The following is an 11,904-nucleotide window of genomic DNA, read 5'->3' as shown; positions in this document are numbered from 1 at the left end:
TGATATAAAAAAATTAAAATTTTAAAATTCATAATTTTTAAAAATATTCTTGAGAATATTTGATTCATATAATTTATATAATTCTGTATTTGGTTAGTTTTAAATATTTTCAAAAATATTATGTATTCTTTTTTAAAAATTTTATATTTCTATATTTAGTTTGAATGTAACATTTATAGGAATTCATGCTATTCTTTAAAATTATCTTTATTTAATTTTTATTTAAAAATAATAAATTCCTTATAATATATAAAATATTAAAATTTATAATTTCTTTAGAAAATTAAAAAATATTTTTTTTACCCGTTATGTATATATGTGTATATATATATATAATATATATTTGTGTAAGGAAAAATGTTACTTGTCCCGAATTGGTTGACGCACAAGATGACTAAAAGTATTAAAAGACAAAAATACCATCATCTTGAAATTGCTGTTTCACCTCGAAACACGCATCTAGTTGAAGTCCACTTGCCCGGGCGGACTTCATTCAAATTGAAGTCTGTTCGTTATTATGCAGCGGATTTTATTTTAATTGTTTTTTATATTATAATTTTAATTTAATTTAATTTTTATATTATAATTTTAATTATTTTTTATTTTTATTTTTATTTTAATAGCAGTGTGTTAGCGAATTTCATCTTAGATGACCCTTGGCTGAGCGGGCTTCATTCCGTTCGATCATTCTGTACATCACCTATTCGGGCACAAAAACACGTACTGTTATATAAGAGGGTAAGAGAATAAAGATTATTTTAATTTTTTATTAATTTTTTTCTTAATTTATAAAAATCTAAAAATTTCCCCCCAAACGCTCCACACGCATCTATGCATTAGTGGACAACACAACGCAACACGGTCCCAGAGCCGACAAGTCTGAGTCATTAAAATAAAGTCAACCTCGAAATAATGAAATCCTCTCACCACCAGCTAAACCTCAGCCTCAGCCTCAACAATCAACAGATTGAAGAACTTTTCACTTTCAGACTCTTTTAACAAGAACAACTAGTAGGATTTATGCCATTTACACTCCCTATTGTACCTCCGCTTCTCTCCCTTGAATTATTATCCAAATTCCAGATTCACAATCACCGCCACCACAGCAACAAGAAGGAGCTGAATCATTTTCTCCATTGTTTGACCAACTTCGTTGCTTCTGATGGACTCCAACTCCAGGTCCCTGCTGCGCCTGATAAGCCACCAATCGTTCTTCTCCACCGTCCGATCGGGCGACCTGGAGTCACTCAGGCGTCTGATCGAGGATGAAGGGTCCGATCGAGCGGCTCTCATGGCGCTTCAGAACGATTCCGGCGAGACGGCGCTGTACATCGCGGCGGAGAACAACTTGGAAGAGGTGTTGAGTTATTTGGTCAAGTTTTGTGATCTTCAGGTCGCTGTGATCAGGTCCAAGTCCGATATGAACGCCTTTCACGTCGCCGCCAAGCGCGGCCACTTGGGTACGTGTTCTTCTCGTCCTTTACTCACTGTTACTAGTATATTTCAATTTGTATCTTTCGATTTCTGAATCTGCTTGTGAATTGGAAGGAATAGGGTTTTGGGACTGACTAGGCTACTTCAAGTTAACATACATTCTTGTACTTATGTCACGATCCGATTCGTCTTGGGTTGTCTACTAGGGAGGTCTAGGGTATATTGATTGGTCCGACGAACTCATAAGTCATCTTTAGCTAACACTCGTGGATGAGGACGTCAGGAATTAAATGAATAGAGTTTGTCACGATATAATCCCACATCAGTAGTCTACTAGGGAGGTTTTGAGTACATCACTTGTTTTCATGAATCCATAAGTTACCTTCTGCTAGTACTTTGGGTGAGAACACACGGTGTTATAACTTACGCAAATTGAATTTCACATACTTGTCTGTTGGGTAACGATACACAAATTGAATTTCAAAGATCAATATATAGCTCTACTATGATTAACAATATCATGTGATTCATATCTACTTTATTGAAGAACATAAAAACTGTGGTCTGATTACTAATGGTGATCCAATCCAAACAACATAAAAGCTCTGTTCTGATTACTGACAATGATCGCATGAGCTCAACAGAGATAAATAGACAAGAATGGATATATATGCCCACACAAAAGAGAAAACTTGACAGCATATTTATGTGTTTTGGCACAACTTGCCTTCATCAATAGGTGGTAGAGAGATAATCTCGTTAGAGAAGGAAATGTTACAAAAATATGACACACATTGATTGACTCACTGAGATGGCAGTGCTTACCCCCAAGAACTTAGAGAACAGAGAGGAAGAAAGAATGAACAGAGAAGGAGAAGGTAAATGTGAATTTTTCATTAATTTGCAAATGTTTTTATACAGCAGTTTTGGCGCCAAGACTGGCCATGTGCCAGTCACATTCTTCCCACACAATCTCTTATTCTAGAAGCTGCACTTACAGTTACAAATGTAACGAAATGTGATTTAAGAGGCATTTAGAGCCGTAGTGTTTATCTAACTACTAGGTAGTCTTCACTTAAGATCAACACTTCACTCTTAACAGTTTGGTTGGCTTCTTCTCATTCTTTGGCTCCTTCTTGATATATGCCGGGCTTCCTGAGCATGATCCCTCTCACATACCTAAAGGAGGATGGCAATAATTTGACATCAATACAAGAGGTTTTGAGGTTACACTCACTTCTCTACTAACTTGTATATAATTTGTGCTTTTCTGTCTGGCCTTTCCTTTAAATCTCGTTTTCTTTTTGCTTTCGCTTTTCTATTATAAGTGTGTGAAACTGACTGATACAAGTCCTTGCTTTTGTTGTTGCTTCTTTGTTGAAGATCCCATCTTTAACCATGATCATTGGCCTCCAAGCTATTAAGCAAAGAGCCAAGCAAAAGTAGATATTGTATTTCAAATTCATACAGTTGTCATTAGCTATCATGCAGACAATTGTTAATTGAATTATCTAGCTCTATAAATCGCATATATGCTTGACTTGACAAATGAAATTTGATTATTGTATTTCAAATTCATAAATTTCTTTACTGATAAAGCTTTGTTCTGTTGAAGTTTTCTCTTGTACATTTCTTCTAAAATTTTTCAAAGACTAAAAGATTAGTCTCTTCAGCAGCATGGTAAAGCACATTATAATCAATCCATTGCCTGATCAAGCCAATAATCTCTCCATTCATTCAGTCCCACTTTTTCGCTTATTCTTGGGCATGTTTCCACTATCTCCCACGGGATCAAATAATTCCCAGCTGTATAATATATTTCGCATCCTTGACTTCCATATTCTATAAGGTTGTGTTTGGCTAGGGTCATTTGACCCTATCATTTGGAATTTGGAATTTGAATTCCAATTTTGTTGTATGGATGCATTGTTATTAAAAGTATTTTGATTTGGGTCCAAATCCAGATTTGGACCCAGAAAACTGGCCAAAAAGCCAATTTGCCCTTGTACTATACGCTAATGGCCAGTTTCATAACTATACTTTTGTTTGGGGCAATTGAATACTTGAACTTTAAAACCAATCTCATCACAGTTTGTATTTTGTTAGTATTTGTACAAGCATGCACATACTTGTCATGATTTAATTGATTCATCCTAGTTCCTAAGGGCAGGATTTTCAGTGATACAACAACTAATGATTATTAGTGGCTTCATATTATTCATTGATTCATCTCATAAGGCATTAGAAAGAACATCATAAATCTAGAGATTTGTGCATAACGTAACTTCTAAATCTCCCGTTTATTGTTGTTTTGATGATTTTAAGTACTGATATATTGGTATGGCATTAATTTTCATTATCTTCAGGGATTGTGAAACAACTCTTGGGCTTGTGGCCTGAGCTCTGTCTGGTATGTGACTCATCAAACACCAGCCCACTTTATTCAGCTTCTGTAAAGGACCACTTGGAGGTGGTGAATGCCATATTAGATTCAAATCCTAGCTGTTTGAGGATATTGCGGAAAAATGGAAAAACTGCCTTACATACAGCTGCAAGATATGGCCTTATTTATATTGTTAAAGCACTTATTGACAGAGACCAACAAATTGTCTCTGTCAAAGATAAAAAGGGCCAGACAGCACTGCACATGGCTGCAAAAGGTCAGGATACTTCAGTCATTGAGGAATTATTACTTGCTGATCTCAAAATACTAAATGAACGTGACAAAAAAGGGAACACAGCCATCCATGTAGCCACGAGGAAATGCCGCCCACAGGTACCTTTGCTCCAATTCCTTTGAAGGTGGAACTGCAAAGTTCATTTTCAGCTTAATTTTTTGTTTGCCATTATTTTTGCTATTCTTCACTTTGGAAGTTTTCTCTTGCATGAGTTGGTATTGCTTTGTTGGTCCGTGTATCTTGTTTGCAAGTCTAAGCACATTATGATGCATGGATTATCGTAAGATAACTCCACCTTCATCTCTCATGGTTAGAAAGGACTCCATGATTGGTTGTCAGCCTTTCTTAAGCAATGTCTGACCTTCCTCAATTTTGTCCAGTCACAACAGGAGTGTTTCTTCATTTTAACAGGAAAATCTAGGACTTTTGAGTAAGGTTATTCCACTCTGCTGTGACAGCTTTAATCTGTGACACCTCATATACACTCTTTTGGGGTGATTTAGAAGGTATCCTCATGAAAGGAGGAAGGGGAGCACCTGTGTGCTCTGTCCAGAAGGTGGGGTGGACACCATTCTCTTTGACCATTGAGTGCTAGTATGTATGATATTGAACTTTGAGGTCAAAAAATGTTGGGCCCTTCTTTTATCATTTACTATTTGAAATCACCAATTAGATGGTATGGCTTATGATTTCAAACATAATATAAGAATATGTAACTAAAAGAAAGGAAGGAAGAGAATTTTAGATGTTGATTTTAGAGAGTTTAAGATTAAAGAGCATTAAATATGTTTGACTATGTGTCCTAAAAGCTATATTTACACATAACAATAGGTAGATTCAAAAGAAAAATGATTAATACTATGTTATCTCATTATGCTTTTATCCATACACAATATATTAGTAATTCATTAGTTCATGATCTTTGGTAAAATTGGGAACTTCATTTGATTGAATATGACACCTAACCCCTATATAATATTTATGTCATCATTAAGGGTATTGGACTTCCATCTATTGTGGCTGTATATATGCTGAATTAGACTAGTATGAATGTGTAATAACTCTTTATGTTACTGTAATCTTTACAATTTGCTAATCTCAAATATAATCCCTGAAAAGTAAAGAATTTAGTTCTCGATGGTGTTTGGGTAAGACTTGGAATAGTCTATATCTGATATTCTTTTCTAGTGATCATTGTTGGAAACTTGAGAACTTCAAAGGTCATCATACTTTTTATGAGAACAGTATCCTCTGATTTATTGTTAAGTGAATCTAAATTTGAGACTTTTTTAGTAGTGTCAATTAAAATATTAAATATGAAGAGCATACCATTTTTAAATTGGTATGTGGGAAATTTTTTAAGCAATCACTAGTGTATGGATAGAGTACAGAAAATGAGGTTTTCACAATTATCTTATCCAATTGTTATTTATAAATGTTGGTTAGCAGGAAATTTTATATGCAATTGTTATACATTTATGGTCATTTCTAATAAGGGCTTCATCATAATTTTTCATTGTAAGAGTACAACAACTACTATTGTTTAGTGGAGTGGATGTGCAAATATGGAGACAAGGAGTAGTTTAGGGGTTGTTCTCTTCGTGTTTCAGTTTTCAGTTTTATGTTTTGAGTGTCTATTTTGAGATTGCTGAAAATTTATTCTTTTTGTCTGTAGCGTTTTCCGCGTTTTAGAAATTTTGAGCGTGTTTGTGATGAAAACAATTAAAATAACTTTTTGTTGTTTTGAATTTTCTTTACAAAAATTTTTAATGTTTTCGAAAATGTATTTTTGAAAATATGAAAATAAACATATTTTCACTGTTTTGAAAAATTGAAAACAACATGAAAATAGCAAAGAGAACGGGCCTTAGCTTTTGGTGTATGTAATCTCACGAGTTGGGGAGCATCAAATGTATTAGAGGATAGAGTGGATCTATATAGCATGAATTGCCATCTATACACCAAAGCAATCTTAGAGAGTTCATGAATTCCCATTAACTCTGGGACTCTCTAGTTCAAATAGTGATCGAGGAGGATATGAAGAGGTGTGGCTTCTAAGGCTTCCAAACTCAACAAGAAGTTTTGTAGATTCAAATTGCTTCTCAAAAATTCATCAAGAATTCAAATGTTGGGCGAATTGATAAAAGTTCAAGAACATTAACAACTTGCCTCTCAAATTTAGTTCATAACTAGGCCATCTAAAGTTAGTCCTAACCTTGTTCTACTACTAGGTCAATATCAAACATTTAGGAATAACTTCAGAATTCTGTCTCCTTACAAATAAAAAAGAAAAAAGAAGGTTTAAACCTGCATTGTTTTTGAAACCAACATAAAATTATTTGGACTGTAATTGAATTAGGTTGACTATGTATTAAAGCTCTATAAATAGGAGTGAGCAAAATTTTTAAACCAACAAATGAAGATTCCAATAATCAGGCTAACTAGGACTACTGGAACAAATGGCACATGGAGGCTTTACCAGTTTGGGGAAATTGGTATTAGTGTGATGACATGAAAAAGAAAAAGAAAACTAATTTATAGTAAGTCATTCAGCAACAATAGAAGAAGCAGTAAATTCTGAGTTGGAAAATTTGCATTCTGGAAGACATAGTAACGACTCCAAGAATGAACTTTATGAATTCGAATGTTTATGATATCACTTTTCAACGATGAAAAATGGTTTGACCAGAGAAGTGGCTATAGAAAACCGAGAACAAGGTGGACACCTTCAACACTCATCAATACTCCCAAGCTGGATTTTCTCTAGGAATAGGCATAGAAGTAAGACAGCATAAGGATAGTTGTAATTTAATGTTTCCAAATTGTGTTGACTATCAAAACTGTCTGTATATCCATCCACAGGTTAATCAAATTAGTTGTCAGTCTTATGTGAATATGTTGGTACTCACTTTTTACACTTGCATCTAAGGACATCTCAACTGTAATAATAAATACCTGTTTGTTGTCTCTCTTTTTGTCTGTGGAGATCCAGTTTTGTTGGTTACTGCCCTTGTGGGTGCTATTGATGAAATTCATGAAATTATGATTTTGAAAGTATTTTGGATGAGAGACTTTGGGCACAGTGTAATTGTCTGTGTTGAATAATTAGACGTCTCACAAAACACCGTGTGATGCAAGTTTATACCATGATTAGCTCTTAGCTCTTCATCTTGAGTTGTATAGGTATTCTTTCTTAAGATTGGAACAAAATCCTGTGTTTTTAAGTATATTCCAGATTCATATCATGGCACTTTCATGATAGAGACGAATTTTGAATCATCATATGCACGATTGTGTCCACTTGTTAAAGCAATGGATGCTCGCTGTTGAAATGTTTTGACACCAAGGTTTTTACATGCTAATTCCTTCCCCTTTCTGTTTAATAGACCCAATACAAGAATGGCTTATTTAATGTAGATGAATTTTCCACTTTATGCAAATATTATCAGGGTGATTTCAATAAAAGATGTTTTGCTGATAGTCTCTCTTTTCTTTCAGATTGTTAACGTTTTGTTGAACTACACATCTGTTGATGTGAACGCCATTAATAATCAGCGCGAAACTGCAATGGATTTAGCAGATAAACTCCAATATGGAGAATCTTCATTGGAAATTAAGGAAGCTCTAATTGAAGCTGGCGCAAAGCATGCAAGGCACGTGGGCAAAGTAGATGAAGCGATGGAACTCAAAAAGGCTGTGAGCGATATAAAGCACGAGGTGCACTCACAATTCATACAAAACGAGAAAACCAATAGGCGGGTTTCTGGTATAAGGAAGGAACTCAAGAAAATCCACCGAGACGCTGTCCAGAATACCATTAATTCTGTCACAGTTGTTGCTGTTCTGTTTGCCTCCATAGCTTTCTTGGCAATGTTCAACTTACCAGGCCTATATGTTGACAGTGGTCCAGATGTCGGGAAAGCTAGAATAGCCAACACGGTTGCGTTCCGCCTATTCTGCCTCATGAATGCGACATCCCTCTTCATATCTTTAGCTGTTGTTGTGGTTCAGATCACTTTGGTTGCCTGGGACACAAGCGCTCAGAAGCTGGTGGTTTCAGTAATCAACAAGCTCATGTGGGCTGCCGGCCTCAGCACTTGTGGCGCTTTCCTATCGATCGCCTTTGTGGTGGTGGGGAAGCAGAAGCAAAGTTCATGGATGGCCATTACTATCACAGTGATTGGAGCTCCAATTCTTATGGGGACTCTTGCCAGCTTGTGCTATTTTGTCTTCCGGCAACACTTCGGGATTGGCAGCGACTCCCAGAGACGCATCAGAAGGGCCAGCGGTAGCAAATCTTTTTCCTGGTCCTATTCTGCCAATATTTCGGATTTTGATGAGTATGACTCGGATCATGAGAAGATCTATGCGCTGTGACTGTTAGATAACGAAACAGATGATTCTATCTTGGTTTCTGTTTTGTCTTTTGCTGCTGTCATTGCGAAATGAAGCTTCAGCAATCAGTATTGTGCAAGGGATCTGCCGAAACAAAAAAAAGGGTTGTAGATTTTGTATATGAGTGTATTGGACTTGAACCTTTCCTGATCTAATGGATGGTTGTTATGACGTTCGTCTAATCATATCCAGTTATTTCTTTCTTCTTTTCTTTGTTTTGTTCATCTTCGGAGGTACTCCAATGGGGGGATGTCGAGAGGTACTTGAAACACTCAGCCCCCTCACCCACAGACCCCCTCTACTGGCCGGCCGAAGCTCATGTGGGTTGTTTTCTTTTGTTTTGTTCATCTTCCCGCATGCTTCTTTCCGAGTACAACGCATATCATAAACAAGTACATTGTTAGCAGTAAAGAGAACTGGAGAAACTCAAGAAGCAGAACCTTTAAGAAGAACAAAGTGCACATTCAATTAGATGATTTCTTTATTTTAATTTTGATTAAATAGATGAACATAGGGGGAACAAACTGCATTTTCTAAATTAAATATCTACTTTTTGGCCCATATGGTTTTCAATTAAAAACAACAGAACCATATGAGCTCATACCGTTCACAAAAGAAAAAAGAATAAATAGCTTGGAAAAAAACCAAGCTTAATTCAAACCCATCCCCTAGCATCCTACCAGTGTCTCATTCTTTATAAGTTCAGCAAAACAAACTAGTAAGGATATACAATTTACAAATCCTACCAGCATCTCACTGCTTCAAAAGCCAATGAGATTGGTATCGACCACCCTTCCATTATGGGAAAGAACCGAATTAACTAGAGTTGTAGCTGTCCTGGACCTCTACGAGATGATCTTGAGGAGGGCCGGCTCATGTCTGACACGGGCAGAGGTCGCCGGGGTTCTTCTGGTCTCTGCATGTCCTGCTGCATGAATGCGGTGTCAGATTTTTCAAGCAATGGCAAAACATAAGATTCTATGCCATGGAAAGAGAACTTGAAGGAGATAGCAAACGGATATCAAATGTAGCTAAAAAAAAATAATAATAATTCATTTGAAAATGCAGTAAGAAATATCCAAATAGCAACAAGAGATAACTTGAAAATATATCAACTAAAACTTCTGGCCCCATCCCTTTGTCTCAAGCCGAGCCATTGTTATGAGAAGAAATTTTAGAGGCTCACTCCAACCATAACTGCTGGCAAATGCTTTTAATTCTAGACCAAATTAGCCAACTGATAATTTTCCAACTACGAGTGAATAAAATTGCAGACTAATTTTATGTTTTAGTTCCTTAATTTCTGCTTCCTAGGGTTTTTCAGGAGGCAGCTCATGCTGGAAATTTCCGATTCAAGAATAAAATTCATATTTTTACGCATCAAGGCTTTTCAATCCAAGTTTAATTGTCAACTTTCAACTCAGGTCACATTGTCCTAAGCCCAATGGCTCCAATATGAGTTGTTAACTAAAACCTCAACTAATAAACAACAATAATATCAGAAATGAAAGAATAGACTCAAGTAGGAATATGAAACTCAGTACCCTTGTCGATGAGGTCGAACTGTAGCGCGATTGAGTCTGTGATTTTGAGCGCACACGGTGCAGCTGCTGCATCTGCTCAAACTGTTGTAGCCTAGAAGCAAAGTTAATTCCACTGTGCATACTTTGAAAATCATTGCCCACATCACCATCCTCATAAACTTGAGATCCATTAAGCATGCGATGAATTTGAGAGTAAGAGTCCCCAGACGTCTGTTGGAACTGCTCACCGTTAAAAGAGTATGATGGCACAGTTTTTAACCGGGTCCTCAAAATCTTGAAGGCCTTACTTTGCTGCATATAAAGGTAAAAGCACAAATAAAGTATTTGGAGAGTCAATGCAATAAAAGCAACACCAGATGTAAAGGGTTAAGAAATTTCTTATTTGAATAAGCTATGGCCCGTGTGAATATGTGAATAACTTTGAAGCCTCTAATAACCTCCCCCCCACCCCCCCCCCACCCCCCCCCAAAAAAAAGGGGAAAGAAAAAAAAAGCTCAGCACCTGTTTTCTGCCCTTTATTCTTTTTCTACTTGTGTGGGATGGGGTGCGGTGGTTTGGCACAAAAACAGAATCAAAGTAACAAATCACCAAGAGAAAATTGAATGTATTCAAAAGCTCATAGTGACTAAAATTCTAAGGTAAGGGCAATATGGCCGTCAATACCACATATCTTGATAAGCAAGCACATACTAGCAGACCATTACCTTTATCTAAGAACACAACAGCCAAGAAGACCAAGGACAAATTAATCACAGGTATTTTAGACATAGTTAAGAAATCCTTTCTAGCAGAGGTTTTCTTCCTTTCTTCTTTTTTTTTTTTTTGGGGGGGGGGGGGGGGGTAAGTTTCTTGCAGAGGTTTCATCAAGTCTGATATCCCATCTCTAGCTCCTCAGGCAGTGCCAAAGCCATGGAGGCATGGTAGACATATGGCAACATAACATTTAAAAATTTGAAGTAAGCCCAGACACCACATACCTGGGGAAGCAGCATCAGAAGACCATACAAGGCTTTTAATAACCATATATATCTTCCAGGTTCAAGGAGCTGCAAGAAACAGAAAACAGCACACGCTCAAATATTATACCATCATTTGTAAGACAGAATTAGAAAAAAGAATTTTTATATATATAAGCAGAAAGAACTAGTTGATCTTAAAAAAAAACTAATTATTCCATATATATGATATTGTAGTTTTATTGTCCCTGACTACTCTGCAACGTGCTTAAATCCACAAAACACACATAAATCCCCCCCACCACGCGTGCATGAAATTTGATTGCCACCTCCAAGGGGACCATCAGAGTAAAATCAAAAGGTGAGATTGGATAACAAAACAACAGATCCCAGATTATACTCCATCAGCTCCAACCAACATCGTAATTCACTTAGCCAAGTAAAATGTACATAGATGCCATCAATGAACAAATACTACATCATAAATGGGTTATGAGAATATGCAATTTGCTAGAGCATCAAGATGATGAGATTTCACCACTAAGGGGTTCTGGTTTGGGTTCTTCCTCCCCCACTGCAGCACGGAGCAATGTAGAGGCTCCAGATTCAAATAGTAGACATGGCCCTAATATTGTTTCATGAAGCACACTTTGTTGGTTTAAAAGAGATCAGAACAGCATCATTAGGTTTCAACTTATTTTCTTCAGACTAGCATTATATCTCATGTTTATCTCAGTAATGAATATGTCTGGTGCATCTCTCACACTTGTAAAAACTGAAAAAAGAAGGCACATTAAAGTGTTTCCTGACAAGGACAGTTCCCGACACCTTCTAAGACAGTCTCCATGTTCTTAGATCCAATGATGATCTCTAGGTTACCACTATAAAAGCAAACAG

The 11,904-nt window shown here is 36.5% G+C and overlaps 2 protein-coding genes across 3 annotated transcripts in view; one reads left to right on the top strand and one right to left on the bottom strand.

Moving 5' to 3' along the window:
* Nucleotides 1–927: 927 nt before the first annotated feature.
* On the top strand, nucleotides 928–8,716 carry LOC127809621 (ankyrin repeat-containing protein At2g01680). The gene is made up of 3 exons (XM_052348561.1): nucleotides 928–1,460; nucleotides 3,801–4,210; nucleotides 7,611–8,716. The coding sequence occupies exons 1-3, from the start codon at nucleotides 1,163–1,165 to the stop codon at nucleotides 8,487–8,489; spliced, it is 1,587 nt and encodes a 528-aa protein (XP_052204521.1). The 5' UTR covers nucleotides 928–1,162; the 3' UTR covers nucleotides 8,490–8,716.
* Nucleotides 8,717–8,948: 232 nt separating this feature from the next.
* Nucleotides 8,949–11,904, bottom strand: part of LOC127809620 (protein VAC14 homolog) — a 32,793-nt gene continuing 29,837 nt past the window's right edge. Inside the window, exons 18-20 of one of the 2 annotated variants that reach the window (XM_052348559.1) lie at nucleotides 11,029–11,097; nucleotides 10,052–10,342; nucleotides 8,949–9,435 (exon numbers count right to left, since the gene is read on the bottom strand). In XM_052348559.1, coding sequence (XP_052204519.1) covers nucleotides 9,328–9,435; nucleotides 10,052–10,342; nucleotides 11,029–11,097 — 468 coding nt within the window. In that variant the 3' untranslated portion in view covers nucleotides 8,949–9,327. The remainder of the gene's footprint in view (nucleotides 9,436–10,051; nucleotides 10,343–11,028; nucleotides 11,098–11,904) is intronic. The other variant, XM_052348560.1, reaches the window with a different exon arrangement.

This window comes from Diospyros lotus, chromosome 9, assembly GCF_014633365.1.
Source record: "Diospyros lotus cultivar Yz01 chromosome 9, ASM1463336v1, whole genome shotgun sequence".
Lineage (NCBI taxonomy): Eukaryota > Viridiplantae > Streptophyta > Magnoliopsida > Ericales > Ebenaceae > Diospyros > Diospyros lotus.
This window is presented reverse-complemented; position numbering and strand designations above follow the sequence as displayed.

Coding starts and splice junctions, on each gene's coding strand:
- LOC127809621 (XM_052348561.1), top strand. CDS start 1,163: ATGGACTCCAACTCCAGGTCCCTGCTGCGCCTGATAAGCCACCAATCG. Junction 1,461..3,800: donor CGCCAAGCGCGGCCACTTGG/GTACGTGTTCTT, acceptor CATTATCTTCAG/GGATTGTGAAACAACTCTTG. Junction 4,211..7,610: donor CGAGGAAATGCCGCCCACAG/GTACCTTTGCTC, acceptor CTTTTCTTTCAG/ATTGTTAACGTTTTGTTGAA.